This window comes from Onychomys torridus, chromosome 3 (assembly GCF_903995425.1).
Source record: "Onychomys torridus chromosome 3, mOncTor1.1, whole genome shotgun sequence".
In the NCBI taxonomy this organism is placed as follows: Eukaryota; Metazoa; Chordata; class Mammalia; order Rodentia; family Cricetidae; genus Onychomys; species Onychomys torridus.
In genome coordinates this window covers 154949147-154964457 of record NC_050445.1, presented here as the reverse complement: position 1 = coordinate 154964457, position 15311 = coordinate 154949147, and the positions used below count along the sequence as shown (strand labels likewise).

The 15311-nt window shown below is 40.1% G+C and overlaps 1 protein-coding gene across 6 annotated transcripts in view; it reads left to right on the top strand.

The window, feature by feature from the left end:
• Sox5 (SRY-box transcription factor 5) overlaps positions 1-15311 on the top strand; it is a 627114-nt gene that overhangs the window by 601512 nt on the left and 10291 nt on the right. For all 6 annotated transcript variants that reach the window (XM_036181267.1, XM_036181271.1, XM_036181266.1 and 3 more), the window contains 2 exons: positions 10467-10575; positions 13065-13238. In XM_036181267.1, the coding sequence (XP_036037160.1) occupies positions 10467-10575; positions 13065-13238 (283 nt within the window). The remainder of the gene's footprint in view (positions 1-10466; positions 10576-13064; positions 13239-15311) is intronic.

Sequence of the window (15311 nt, the reverse complement as noted above, 5' to 3'; positions counted from 1 at the left end):
AAAGGAAAGGAAGGGAAGGGAAGGGAAGGGAAGGGAGGGAAGGGAGGGGAGGGGAGGGAAGGGAAGGGAGGGAAGGGAAGGGAAGGGAGGGAAGAGAAGGGAAGGGAGGGAAGGGAAGGGAAAGGGAGGGGAGGGGAGGGAAGGGAGGGGAGGGGAGGGAAGGGAAGGGAAGGGAGGGAAGGGAGGGGAGGGAAGGGAAGGGAAGGGAGGGGAGGGAAGGAAAAAAGGAAGGGAAAAAGAAAGGAAACATGATATTTGAGAAGAATGGAGGAACTCAAAAGTGGTGGATCAGTATCTGGACCTCTGTCCTTTGGCATTGAGTTTAATCTTTTTTTTTCCCAATGAACCACAAGGGATTTTAGGAAAGTACCCAGTACCTGTGTGCTCAGCTCGTGCCCCTGTGTTAGGCATGTGTACATCTCAACATAGTTTCTTAAAGCTTAAATCACAAAACTCTCATGCAATAAGTCAGCATCTCCACAGTTAGTAGACTCCCCCACCCTGTCTTTGTTTCTCCTGGCTCCTCTCTCTTCTCAGTGCTTCCTGTCTCCCTATACTGGCCTCTCTCATAGGGAATGAGAGCCATAAAACCAGTAAGAATATACCCAATCTTATTTACATTGCATTCCCAGCAGTTCTGATAAAATATGAAGTAAAGTTTTTGCTGTTCATTAAAATGAGATTTTAAGTGTATATTCCAATCTTTCTTTCTCTGTCTCTTCACCTAAAACTACCATGTATAATTGAAAAGTGAACTATAACCATAGTATGCTGGTTTCTATTTATCAGATCCAGTGTTTCTGAAGCAGACCCATGACTATAAAACAGTCTAATTCAATTTATCCAACTGAAGTAAATGTTGGGTACTCAGGTCACATTTGTAAGAATGCTGACAGTTTCATAGCTTTTATTCCATGCAAAGGAAAAATTAAACAGAAAAACCCTGTATGCTTCTGTACTCCCATGACTGAGCCACCCATTGTTTATAGAATAATTATCACTGCACAGAATTCTAGTTCTATATGTGTGCTTGTGTACCCCCAATGCACACCTCCATATGTTCTCTATAGATTATGAATTCTATTATTTTTTCTTTGTTTGCCACCTGTATGTCTCCCATTAACCCTCTGGTTAGATATGATGAGCGACACACATCTGCCTGCAGTGTGTAAGCAAATAGTAAATGCCTCCTTAGATGTTAGTTGTATCCTGACTGGCTGTGTACACAGATGCTTGAAGTCTTGAGTCTCAGTTTTGCCTCTGATGGCCTCCTCTCTTTCTCACATACACACCACAGGCTCCCAGATGATAAGTGAGCAATGTCATGGTTTTGAGTGGCAGTACTCCTTTGTAGCTTCTTTCTGAATCATTTACATTTGACATAATCCTCAGAGTGACTTTTCTGTGAGTGACACACTTGGGCTACCATAGTACTGCCCTCTGGCAATGACCCACTCAAGCTACCATGTTGCTTTCCTTTCTCTCTCAGTGGGTCTTTGTGTCAAAAAAAATTAATCTTGTTAGACTTGGACATCCAACTGTGTCTTTTATGAACTGCCTACATCTGTAAGTGTTCTCATTGAATAGATCTGAATAACCACATTTGATTTGCTGGTAAACTATTCCTTGAATTTAAGACAATGACTATAAAACTTAGAAACTGTTTTCACCCAACATTTCTGTCTGTATGGAGTACCTACCTTTAAGGTTGAAGTGTATTACTGAGTAGCTTTAGAGAAATTATGAAGAGATAGAGACAATGTACAAATGTTTACATTTGTTCTAAGTTCTTTACATCTGTCATACAGAGTTCAGTCAGGTTGGTGATAAAAAAAAAAAAAAGTATATCTTTTCTGGATTAAAAGACAACCAAATGGCCTCAGCCCAACTGGCCACGAGACCATGGAGGCCATGTGACTGTGACCCCTTGATATCCCTGATGGGCCAACACAAAGACACCTTGGGGAGATGAGACAGCTCATCAGCACACTCAGTGGACACAGCTCATCTGTTAGGTAACTTCATTCCATGGTTCCGTGTCTTTCACCTAATAAGTGATAATCTTTGGTCAATGCTCTATTGACCATGTACTATAAAATTTCTATGCCTCACCAAGAACATGTCATGGTTATCCTAAAACATGAAACCTCTTAAGGTGTTTAAAGCAGCCATTGTTGTCTCTTTTGCCCTCTCTTAAACTTCTCCAGGGCCTTTCCACATTCTCAGTCATGACAAGCAGGACTTTGATAGTGTAATTCAAGCCTGTGCAAAGTTCAAGCAACCACCATCACGAATCTTAGCTTTTCTCTATTCCAGCTCTTGCAGAAACACACAATGAAGACATCATCAAGTTTATCTTACCACATGCACTCTAGCTTCATGCTGTTACCACATTGTGTGACCATTGCTCTTCATTCAAATCCACAGCAGTCAGAACTGAAACAAGCGTCAAGTATGCAGGTTCAGTTCCTAAGTGTTCTTTCTTCATGAAAATCAGCATTAGTTGTTTCATATAAGCTTTTGAATATTCTCTATAAAACCTGAAATATATCTCCCCTTTACAATTTTTTAATTATTAAGAATTTTATCAGTTGTCTCCACAAATCATTTTGAAATTTTTACTGTTAAGCTGAACTTAGAAGCTAACATAGAAACTTCGAGTTTCTCTGATTTTTCCATCAACCTTCAGCCTCATGTCACTTTGTAAAGAAATATGTCTTCCCAGTGGGTTTCCTTTTGACCATATTACCAGGTGAAACTGGGCTTCTGAGTTTAGGGGATAATTACACTTCGAGAAACATGTCATGAAGCTGGCTACCAGATTTCAAACCAGGAGATCATATGTGCAACAAAAGTAAAACCTGGATCTCAAATTGAATTTGAGGGGGTGGAGGGGCAGAGTTAACAAAGGCTGATTGTCCATCTAACTGGACTAGAGGGCATACAGACACAATTCTGACCTCTTGATTGGCAGGCCCATGCATCTCTGTGGCTCTCTCATTCCTCAAGGGTCATAGAGTCCAGGACACCCAAAGTTTCCATACATAATCTCACAAAAATAGAAGTCCAAGAAATCTTTCACAGATGTTACCATATTCTATAAAATTTATCTGCTGAAGTTGGAGAAAAGAGTTTTGTTTCTTAGTGTATGTTGTGTGTGTATTTATATGTAATTTATACATACTTTATAAGAAAGGCTTTCTCTCATATATGCTATTAGTTTATGTGGGTGGATGGTTATTTTACAGAGCACAGAGCTATCAATAAGCATGGGGCTGAGGGGGTGGACATCCATGTAGCTTCTTCATCTTCTATTTAAGCAGATGAAAACATCCCCAGCTGCTAACCCAGGACAATATTATGGATAATCCTCTAATGTCTCTGGTGGGCTGTGAAGTTCACATAATTGGATTGGAGGGTTAAGGTCTTTTTTCTTTTCTTTTCGCTACTTCCTTATTCTCCGTGTCATTGGTATAGTAGGGGACCAAAGAAGAGAGGGACAAAAACTGCAGCCAGAGGGGTTTAGCTGCTACCAAGTCAACATCTGACAGTCACACTCTGTTTTGCTATTACATGCATGTGCCTTTTACGAGCTTTCTAGCTCCGTGGTCTTTATTTCAGAGACGTCCATTATGGCAGCTGATCCACAGCTTATCTCACTCCTTGGGTCTGTGTGCCTGGTGGGGGGCAGAGCTCACTGCCCACGTGAATGTGAATCACTATTTCAGAAAGGGATGGGGAACTGTCTCTCCATGCACTGTTTACTTTAAGAGCAGAGAACTGAAGAAAAGGCTCCACCTTCTCCTGGTACAGCTGTGCTCTCCTTTGCTTTGACTGCACCATGAAAATCAGCAAAGATGGCCGCTCTGTCCTTTGTGTTTACTGTGGATTTTCAGTTCTTGTGTAACTTGATGTAATATTAATGGAAGAAAACCTGATTTTTAGGTTGGCACAGACATGTAATTAAGCTCATTACCAAGTATAAAAAGGAAAAAAATAAGAAATATAAACATTAAATACATTGCTATATATAGACAAGGAGAGAATTTAATGATTTTTAAAATAACTCAAATCTTATTCTCATCATATGTATTTCCTGTCTTTACCACAGGGAACTGAGGCCCATAATCCTTCCTGTGATCCTGACATGTCTGGAACCATGTTTTTTCTCTAGGGTTCAGTTTTCCCTATGAAATTTTCTGTTTTTAATATTAAAAATATAAATTCCTTAAATGTTTGCAAGCCGATGAGAACTTAAATCAAATTTTAAAGTTAGGGTTTCTTAAGTAATTTATTTAAAGTTATTCCCATGTTAAATATGTCTCTTTCCCTGTTAATCCCTGTTACCTTTTCCAGTCTAATAGAGAGTGTAGGTATATTTTGGCTTTCCTGTTGTGTCCCAAAATTGGTGTCATATGTTACTGATTCAGTGCTCTTCTCCATTGTGCTAGTCAGTAGATAAGCTGCAGAGCCAAAGACCAGCTGCAATTCCACCAGTGAACATGAAGACTCTAAGAGAACTTTGTAATTATTCACACTGGCCCCTGGAACCACCTTGTCTGGATGGATGGCTTTCTTTTGCTCCTTTGGTCTTTTGGGATCCAAGACTACTGTGTAGTGCCACTGGCCTGGAACTTACTATGCTGGCCAGGCTGTCCTTGAACTTACAATACCTTCCCTCCACCTCCCAAGTGCCGGAATCATAGCTGTGCACCTTCCTCTTCCTGGGTCTTGACACAGTCGGTTGATCTTCATTACAGACAATGTAAGATCAGAAAAGGTTTCACAGCATCTTAATGGACTTAACCTAATATTTCCCCTTGGTTTTAGCAGGCATTTGACTTATATGAGCCAAACGGTACTATATTTCCAAAAGAGATCTGTTTGCTGTCCAATTGCTCATTGTCAATCAGCAGAGGTGCATATGGGCCATTTTGTTCAGCTCATATTTATATATGCACCAAGGTTCTGTTCTCACCATGTTGTTAGAATTGTTCTCATCTACTTTGTGATGACCCCAGCAGGAAAGAACTTTTGCCAGCATTTTTAAAGGTTTACAGATATCAGTTGCTGCTCTTTCTTACTGGATGAGGGTAAGGCAGTTCTAGATCTCCATCTGAAGAGTAAACAGAGCCTGGGAAACCCTAGCTACTATCTGGCATTTATGGTTTACAAAACTGCTCATAAAATTGAGGTATGCTGTGACAAATTCTATAAAAATTATCACTGATATGATTTTATTAATTTGATCCCAATGGAAACAAGTTTATGAAGTTGGTAGAAAATTATGACCTTTGTCCATCAACATTTTCTTGTTTCCCAAATCTTGGTCTGTGTCATTTCCAACATCTTCACACACACCTCTGTAATACCTGGTCATTCTTTCTTGTCTTTGTTTGTTCAGATAACAGACCTTACTCCATACCTCTGGATACCTCAACTTCCACTGTGTGTCCCAGGGGAGCCTCAAACTCACCCCACCCCTGATTCAGCCTCACAAGTCCTGAAATTATCAGGCCATTATCAGGCCTGTGCCACCACACCTTGCTCTCATTTGTTATGTTTATCTCCTTATTTTATTGAAGCTGATTCTATTTAGGCAAGACTTAAATTCTGAGGACTATGAAAGTCACACTATTCTTATTCCCATCCATATTTGAAGATTATGTACAAGTAAATATTAAAACTAAAGGGTATAATCTCAAATGATTGAGTCTTATAAATGATAGCACCCATGCCAGTACCTTTAGAGCAGAGGTTCTCAATGTTCCTAATGCTGTGACCCTTTAATACATGTCCTCATGTCATGTTTTGGTTACTCCCAAACTTAAAATTATTTTCATTGCTACTTCATAACTGTAGTTTACTGCTGTTATGGATCATAATGTAAATATGTGTTTTCTGACGGTCTTAGGTAACCCCTGTGAAAGGGTCATTGGACCTCCAGAGGGATAGTGACCTTTTTGTATGTCTAAGAAACAAGATACAAAGAGTGACAAAATGTGTACCCCACTATGTTCTCTGCTTTCTCTTGCTGGCAGCTTCCTGACCAGTGTGAGGGGCTCCACTCTAAGGAAGCTAATTGCTTAGTCTCAATATACCATGTGCATTAGAGGCAGCTAGTTATATATAATTTACTATAGAAAGTGATCACAACATCACTATTCATTTAGCATCTCAGTAGGGTGGTCATCCACAGAAGTGGACTGACTCAGTGTAGTTGAAAGTTTTCCTATGTCCTGCCCGGTCCTACAGATGCTCAGACCTAAATAAACACACAGAGGCTTGTATTAAATTATAACGCTTAGACATTAGCTCAGGCTTGTTAGTGACTAGCTCTTACACTTAAATTAACTCATAATTCTTATTTATGTTTAGCCACATGGCTTGGTACCTTTTCTCAGTTCTGCCTTGTCATATTGCTTCCTCTGTGTCTGGCTGGTGACTTCACTCAGACTTCCTCTTCCCAGAATTCTCCCCATCTGCTTGTACTGCCTAAACTTCCTGCCTGGCTATTGGCCAATAAGCATTTTATTTATCAACCAATCAGAGCATTACATATTCACAGCATACAGAACGACATCCCACAGAATCTCCCCTTTCCTGTCTAATCAAAAAGGAAGGTTTTAACTTTAAACTAGTGAAATTACCTATAAAAGAACAGTTATCAAACAAGAATTACAGTTACAATATCTAATCTATTTGTATTTGGCAAAATTAAATTCTATTTATCCTATATTTGTGAGTTTAAGGTTTCACATCTACCTTATCTCTTATCATAAATAAGGAAAATCATAATTATAACTATCTAGTCTTCAACTACATCAAAGACCTCAGAAGGATACAATATTATCAAGTAAACAGGAAATGCATTGTAAGCAATTTCCAAAATTTTGGAAATGACAGAGACAGCTACCTGTCTGTATAGTCATCCATAGTTTCTCTGTAACACTGAGGCATCCATCTTCAGCCTATAAACCTAGAGTCTCTCAGATGCTTTTCTCTGTATCTTGTAGAATATCTGGCAGTCTCCTCTGTGAAGCAGGGACCTGAAGGACCATCTAGCCTTGTAAAGGACACCTTCCTATGGTGTCCTGTCAATACAACATTTTGTCAAGCAGTCCAGGCAAGAACAGTTTCTTGCCCAAATGGCTATTTTTTCCAAGAAGGTAAATTCCACATGGAGTGTCTTTAATGCCCATCTTTCTCTTTGAAGCAAATCAGGGCTGCCAGAAGCAGACATGTGTCATTGTCCAGAAAGTCTAAGTTTTTAAACATTTTAAATGCCATATTCTATAGCTCTTTGAAGTATTTGAAGATTACCTATCTATATGAAATATATCTATGTATACCTAGAAAACTTAACTAACATGACTATAAGTTTGATTATCATGGATGACTACTAATTAATCTGTATTTCTTAATTATACATTACAATTTTAAATGAGCTGCACAAACATAATACCTTAAACATGAGTAGAATATACATACAGTATAACAAAATTAACTTTAAATTTGTATCAATAAACTAAAATCCATAGCAATTTAAAACATTTTAAACAAGTTGCCCTTAAAAAGTAGATTGAATAATCTACCCTATCATATCTATATCCTGCATTTCTATATAATACCCCCTTCCTTTTTTAGAAAGAGATTGACTATGAGCAATAACAATTTTTAACCAACAACCTAAACAAAGACAAACATCTATAATCCATTTTTGGTGAATGTGGGCATAGTTTTCTAGGCTACTTCCTGCTGATAAAGGGTGTTGTATTCTTATGGGGATCCTAAGAAAGTTAAGAATTATGGTCAAGTCCTGAATGGAATAGTCTGTGAGACCTCATTGTCCGATGCAATTGCTTTGAAGCTGTTTTGGATGTTGGATCATCTTGGCTATTGTGTCATCAGAGACCTTTCAGGGGGTCTTGGCTGATCAAACCATATTAGCCTAGAAGCAATCCACAGGTTCTCATCTTCTGAGGAAACAAAGCAGAACCTATTTTGCAAATCATCGTATCCTTAGACACAAATTCTGAAGTCAAGATACCTTTAATATATATATTTGTTTAAAATGAGAAGCCCTTACAATCAAATGTATTTCTGCAGTTAAAAATCCCAAAGACAATATAATCCAGACTCTCTGTATGATTTCCATATTTACGTAATTTATTTTTATATTACTTTTACTTTCTCTTTAAAGACTTTATTTTTTAAAACTATGTATTTCTTTATATAACTGTCTATCCTTCTTTTCCTCTTTCTTTTAAGCCTACATACATTTTTTACAAACACTGTAAACATTTGAGGGTTTGTCTCATCTGAATCTATTTTATTATGAATCTATTGCTTTAAACTGCAGTGGTTAGTACTGAATCTGAAGCCGTGATTGCTGACTCTGCCCACCTCAGCATTTCAACATGGCAGAGGTAATTCACCTCCAGCTCTGGGCCATGTGTACCATCAACTTTCAGAAGCATGGGTCTATGCCTCCATTAAAGGAGCATGTTGCCCAGAAACCTTTTTTTTTTTTTTTCTGTACTATCAAACACTAAATCCCCCATGCATCATACTGTGTGGACTGGAGATCCCTCTGTGTACCCCAGCTGGAATCCACCATGCTCCTTGTCTCAAGCCCATGTTCTGTGAACCCACCATACTGTAGCTCAAGTCCACACACCACAATGTCTCTGTATCACAGCTTTCCTGTTAGACACTACTAGGAAGCTGCTCTTGGCTCCATTTTAGAACACTTTTTGAAAGCTTTCTCAGGTTTTAGGTGGAAATTCTTGCCCCATGTCTGGGTGCCATTTGTAGTTGAAAGTTTCCCTGTGTCCTGCCTGGTCCCATGGCTGCTCAGACCCAAATAAACACACAGAGGCTTATATTAATTATAACTGCTTGGCCATTAGCTCAAGCTTATTAGTGACTCGCTCTTACACTTAAATTAACCCATAATTCTTACTTATGTTTAGCCATGTGGCTTGGGACCTTTTCTCAGTTCTTTGTCATTTTGCCTCCTCTGTGTCTGGTTTTCATCCAATGGGACATTCTCTAGACAATATATATTGTTATTTCCCTGTAGATTGTTAAATCAAAATTTGAAAGGTATTATGTGTGCTTTAATACTTTGTGATTCTGGGGGAGTTACTGTAAACTGGGTTCTCTTGTATGCTGATAAACAACTGAAGTTTTTCCCATCAAGTCAGATACAGAGTTTGATGAATAGAGTACAGAGTTCCAAGGCCACAGACTTGAGAGAAATTTTAATCTAGTTCTTACAATTGTACTATTGTCAAAGGTTTGCCAAGATAAAGCCTGCACTGTATCAAAAATTTCAATGCCCTGTTAGTTCTCTATGACTACATTTTCTGGACTCTTTCTCCTGTGATACAGTGATCTTTAATAGTTGGTTAGGCTCTGTGAATATTTTAACATAAATAGCAAGCGGTTCTGTAGTGTATATGATCTACCAGCATCATTCATGACAATCTTGCTCCAACAATCTGGTGAATTGTCAAGAGACTGGAATTATAGCTGCAGAAGCCAATGGCCACCTTCCTTGAAACTGTCTGAGAACCACATCATCCATAGAGCATGACTGGAAAACTTAAGAGGAAGGCAGCGGACCTCTCCTTGCATGCTTTTTCCTGTTCTCAGAGACAACTAGTTTCTTAATTTGGAAGCAATTTAATATCACATGGGGGTGAGATTAAGCATTATATTTTTCTTGAACATCACTTCATTTTTAACACCATGCTCTCCACTAATATAAGCCACACTGCATGCCTTTATAAGGCTTGATGTCTTTGAGATCTAATTTATGTCTATTTGTATCTCAAATAATTTGCCAACTCAATATTTTGGCTGAGCAATCCAAATCAAATTGTGGTCCAAGTAGCAGGCACTTCCATTGGATGTACAAAGCCTTGACAAGCAATTAGTGATGAATATTTAAGTGTCTTCATTACCCTTGTGTGAGCAATGCAGATGGCATTTGGGAGATGGCAGCCGGAGGTGAACTCCTCTGAGTTCTGTTTCTGGTCAACTGACTACGGGAAGACTTTGTCTGGGCCTTATGCCACCCCTACCCCTCTACTGTTTGAATAAAAATGAAGCAGGCTTTCCAAATACAGAACAGGTTGCCGAGGGGAAATATCTATGTGCATTTTGTGACTGAGGAAGGTTGTCTCCAAGGACTGTAGCCTAGATAGATCCTTTAGGCACACAAAACCCAAATGCCAAGACTTTTTAAGGGTTTGTTAGAGTCAAAGTTCTTTCAAAGGCCTGCTGATTATTTCCCTCAATCGCCATAGTATGCTGTGTTGAACATGTAAAGGTGAATAAACCAATATCCCATGTCTCCTAGAAGCCAACTTTATTATATATGGCCCAGGGGGAGAAATGTCTTTGAGTAATTAGAGTTTCAAGAGTCTCATTTGAAATTTCTTTTTTTTTTTTTAAAGGAAAAAACAACACTGGAGAGTCTGACTCAGCAGCTGGCAGTTAAACCGAATGAAGAAGGGAAATTTAGCCATGGAATGATGGATTTCAATATGAGTGGAGACTCCGATGGTTCGTGAGGATTGTTCATTCAGAACCTAGGATGGAGGGGTGGAAGTGTATTTAGAGCTGTTTAAAATCACAAAGAGAGTAGAGAGGAAGACTGTTGCCTCCCTGACCATCTATCTCAGTGAGGGCTCACACGCACCAGGCAGTCCCTGTGTGCTGGCACTCCTCAGTCCTTCTTGCTCTATGGCACCTGCCAGTGCCACCACAGACAAAAAGATTGACCCTAGCAGTTTGAAATCATCTCCCCAGGAGCAGGGGGCTGTAAGTGCCAGAGGCAGGACTTAGATCTAAGATGACATAATTCCAAAGCAAATGCCCTTACCCAGCAGCCACCCTGCCCATCACCTCCTTATTTCCTGTATTCCAAACTTTGTAGAACTGCGTATCTATCTGCTCATTTTTGGCTTGCATTCACAGCTAAATGCATGGTTCAGAAGACATGTTCTGAGCATTTTCCTTGCATTTGGAGCCTCCCCTGACACACTGTCCTCACACTGACAGACACTACTCTAACCTCACATTTAGACCCCATCTTACCAGCATCCATATGGGGAACTCCATGCTCCCCTCCTATACCTCAAGCTACAAACATCTCACCCAGCAGCCAGATACCCAACTCAGCTGAGACAGTAAAGAGAGCATAAGAAGAAAATATAGTTCTCTAACACAGGACCCCCACCAGGTCTTTCCCCCAGTACCAGGTTAATGTGTTTTGGGACTTTAGTGGCCCAGCCTTGCTGCAGGCTGGAAAAAGACTTGGCAAACCCTGGAGATACAGACTGTAGAAGGGAGGAGTCCCTGAGACTCCTCAGTACACACACTTCTCTGGCCATCAAGGTTCTCAGCAGCCAAAAGCTAGGCAAGCTTAAACATCTCGTTTTGTGATCCCATCAAAACTGAACATGTTCAGTTGGAGCACCAGGAATAAACAAAGCTTGCATCCATCCCCATCTGTGTCTTGCTACTGCATCAGGGAGAATAAACCTGGCTGACGTACATACAAAGAGCCTGTTTAGAGTTGACGAAGTCCCGCACTGCTGCTCTCATGGCTTATGTTTCTGTAAGGTGTAAGAGCTGGAAATGGCAGATGTGCCTATGATCATTCCCTAGTTACAAACCCATTTCAGAAAGATGATGTTGTGCATTAGCACCATGCTTGTCAATCAAGAGGCAATTATTGGTCATAACATATTCCATCAATTTTAAGTTATGCTTGCATGATAAAATATACTGTGGCAATGAGCATTCCAACAGCAAAGCTTGTGCTGCCGCTGTCTAATTGAGTGGTGTGCATATGCAAAGTAGCTTCCAGTCTACATGGAGCAAGGAGCACATAATGAATAAGGAACCATGAACCGCACTACCTAGAGAGATGCTGCTTTGCTGTTGTTGTTTTTAATTTGTCAGTCCTATAGAGGCAATATTGATTGATTGCCTACTGCTTCTTCAGATTTTGGTATATAGATTAATGAGGGGAAATTAAAAAAGAAAGATATGATTTTCTTGGTGGCACAGCACTAGAAAGTCCCAGAATGTAAGTTTTATGCTGGTTTTTTTTTCTTTTTAAATAATGATACCAGTGAAGACTTAGCTGCAGAGTGCCATGTTCCCTGGCTCCCCTTGTTCTCATCACCAAAACCCAAGCATCTTGGCTTTCAAGCTGTGAGCTACTCTGACAAAGATGCTTGATGAAGTCACGTGAGGCCAGAGGAGGGAGAGTGCAGCTTTCTGAGGTTCAGTGTGACTTGTGGGAGCTGATGGGTACTTCATCATCAGTGACCCTTGATATCCAAATGCAAACCATCAGTTGGTCTTTTGATAGCATGTTAGGAGAAAATATTCAGTGAAATATATGTTTTCCCCCTACCTTAAACATGACAGAAAACTGAAGAACCAATATTAACATACTAATTAATTGATTCTTTCTCCTGCATCTATCCATTGCCTATTGCCTTTTATAAGCAGGATAGACTGTCATGATAGATAGATAGATAGATAGATAGATAGATAGATAGATAGATAGATAGCATGTTTTACTGATATGTCCTCAGAGACAAAAGGGAGGTACAAATACTTCAGGCTCTCACAGTATTGGTGTATCCTTTCCTAACCCAGCCTGCCACACCCCTGAGTGTCCCATGGTTTTATCAGATCCTTTGTGTCTGTAATATTTCTGCAGTACTGATACACCCAAAGAATCCAAAAAAATAGTATGCCCCAGCTTCCTGTGCACTCTTTAGTAAATGCTCAAACTGTCCATAGTCGTTTGAAAGCCCAAGAAGTAATGAGAACTGGGTTAAAAACACACATTTGCTGCCACAGGCTTATCACAGACACTTCATAAGCAAGCATCTGTCTTAGGAACTGGGAGTACCATCATCAGAAGCACTTCTTGTTTTCAGATATTTTAATAGATTAAGAAAACAGTCATCGGGGAGTAGTGCTGCCAGAGTCTCCACACTGACATACGTGGTGATGTTCCCTGTTTCTAGGAAGCGCTGGAGTTTCAGAGTCAAGAATTTACAGGGAATCTCGGGGACGTGGCAGCAATGAGCCCCATATAAAGCGTCCGATGAATGCCTTCATGGTGTGGGCGAAAGATGAACGGAGGAAAATCCTTCAGGCTTTTCCTGACATGCACAATTCCAACATCAGCAAGATACTGGGTAAGGAGAGCCTGGAGGCCTGAGTGGGTACTGGGTAAGGAGAGTCTGGAGGCCTGAGTGGGTACTGGGTAAGGGGAGTCTGGAGGCCTGAGTGGGTACTGGGTAAGGAGAGCCTGGAGGCCTGAGTGAACACCAATAGATGTGCGCTACTCTCATGTGATCGGGGAAAGACTGAGTGTGGAAGGCAGCCTGCTCCTGTCTTCTGCTTTTCCAGAATGTTAGCACCATCACTGAGGACCCTGTGAACAACAGAATACCCTGTGTATGATAAGACAAGTGCCCAGTTTGTAGTATACCCGGCGAGCAGCTGTGCCCATTACTGTAAAGTCCTCCTGCTCTAAGATTTATGACAGAGGAATTGTTGCTTTCACATGAGGCATTCATGGTGATGATGACCATTGTTTCTTCATTTCCCTCATGAACTAGTCATACAGGTCTCATCATTCCCTTGTCCTCCTTTGTAGATGTGAACAGGTTTTAGAGTTGTGTTTAGTGTCCATGATGTGCTGGGGTAAGGAGAGAGGAAGGCCACAGGTTGGTTAATTAGAACCTAAGATCTAGAATTTCCATCCCCTATACATTCTGGAATCCTATGGACTAAAGGTGCTCTTGGTAACTCTTAGGGATGTGCCATAGCTCTGAGCTTAACTGAAAGGAAGCTTTACTTCCCAGTACAGCCCCCAGTATGCCAGAAGACACAACACACATTTACTCCAAAGTGGACACAGAGAAGATGGAAAGGGAGGGAGGGCACAGGATATAGAAAGACTTCCTGTAGGCTGACTTAAGACAAGAGCCAGACAGAAGTAAAGGCAAATGAAGGTTCCAGTCTCCATTTGTCTTTGACCTTGCCCTCACCATGTTATTGCTGTTTATCCTCATCTTTATTTCCAAGTAGCATGATACATGAGAACAAGACAGAGTTTTGCATTGTCCATTCTCTAACAATTAGTGTTAAGAATGAAAGCACCTAGTTCTGTCAGAAAAAAAATAAGCCTTGAAAATAAGAAATAGTATATGCATAGACTATTTAAGCTTTATTAAAATCAATGACACTCTTAGAAATAAATGTACATTATAAAGAAATATCTTTTGGGATTCATTAAAGAACTGATGGCTGACAAGTAGTGACTGGATGTGCCCTTCTGTATTTATACTCCCATGTTCTCAGGAAAGGCAGCAGATACCACTCAGGTCATGAGGTGCGCATGCAATGCCATCAGATCACATAAAAACACATGCACTAAAATGTATGTTTGTTTTAATGTTTTATTCTAGAATAGTTTCCAGATGAATGCATGGATGTTGTCTGAAAGATTAGAACAAGTGAAGTTTGGATACAGAAACAGGATTTCTATATATGAAAACATAAATTGGTACAAAGTAAAATGCTGGAAGTGATGAAGGGAAAACATGTTTCTCCAATGCCTCTCCTACCGCTGATCTGTGTCTCCCTTTAACTTACTTCATTCTCCTTCATCATTACCCAAACCATGAATTTCCCAGTAGTTTTTAAGACAGGGCCTCACTATATAGACCAGACTGGCCTCAAATTCAGAGATATGCCTGCCCTTCCTTAGCAAATGCTAGGATTAAAGGAGTGTACCACTGTGTCTGGAGGAATTCCCCAAATTTGAACATGCCACACCTACATCATCTGGAATCACTTGACAAACTAGCTCAGTGCTAAATCCATCTCACTGGTTAAAACTTTATTCTAGAGAGAAGAGCGGATGGTTTTGAATGGTGCTGTGATGACTGAGGAGGAGCTCAGTGGTTAAGAAGGCTTGCTGCCTGAGTTAGGCTTTCAGTAGCTGCAGGTCTGGAGTACTCAAAGTCCTTATCTGGTCTCCACAATCAACCACCACACTCACACACACATTAAAAAAATGAAAATTTTGTTTTTAAGACAATCATTTTTCTAGGAAATGTAGCAAAGATTCCTTATGGTGAAGCACTAACTGGCTAGGAGAATCCATTTCTGACTTGTGAGAGTAGCCATATGATCTCTGCCGTCACAGTCCATATGTAAGATGGTTCTAGCCCAAGACTTACTGATGAAGCCATGTTAAT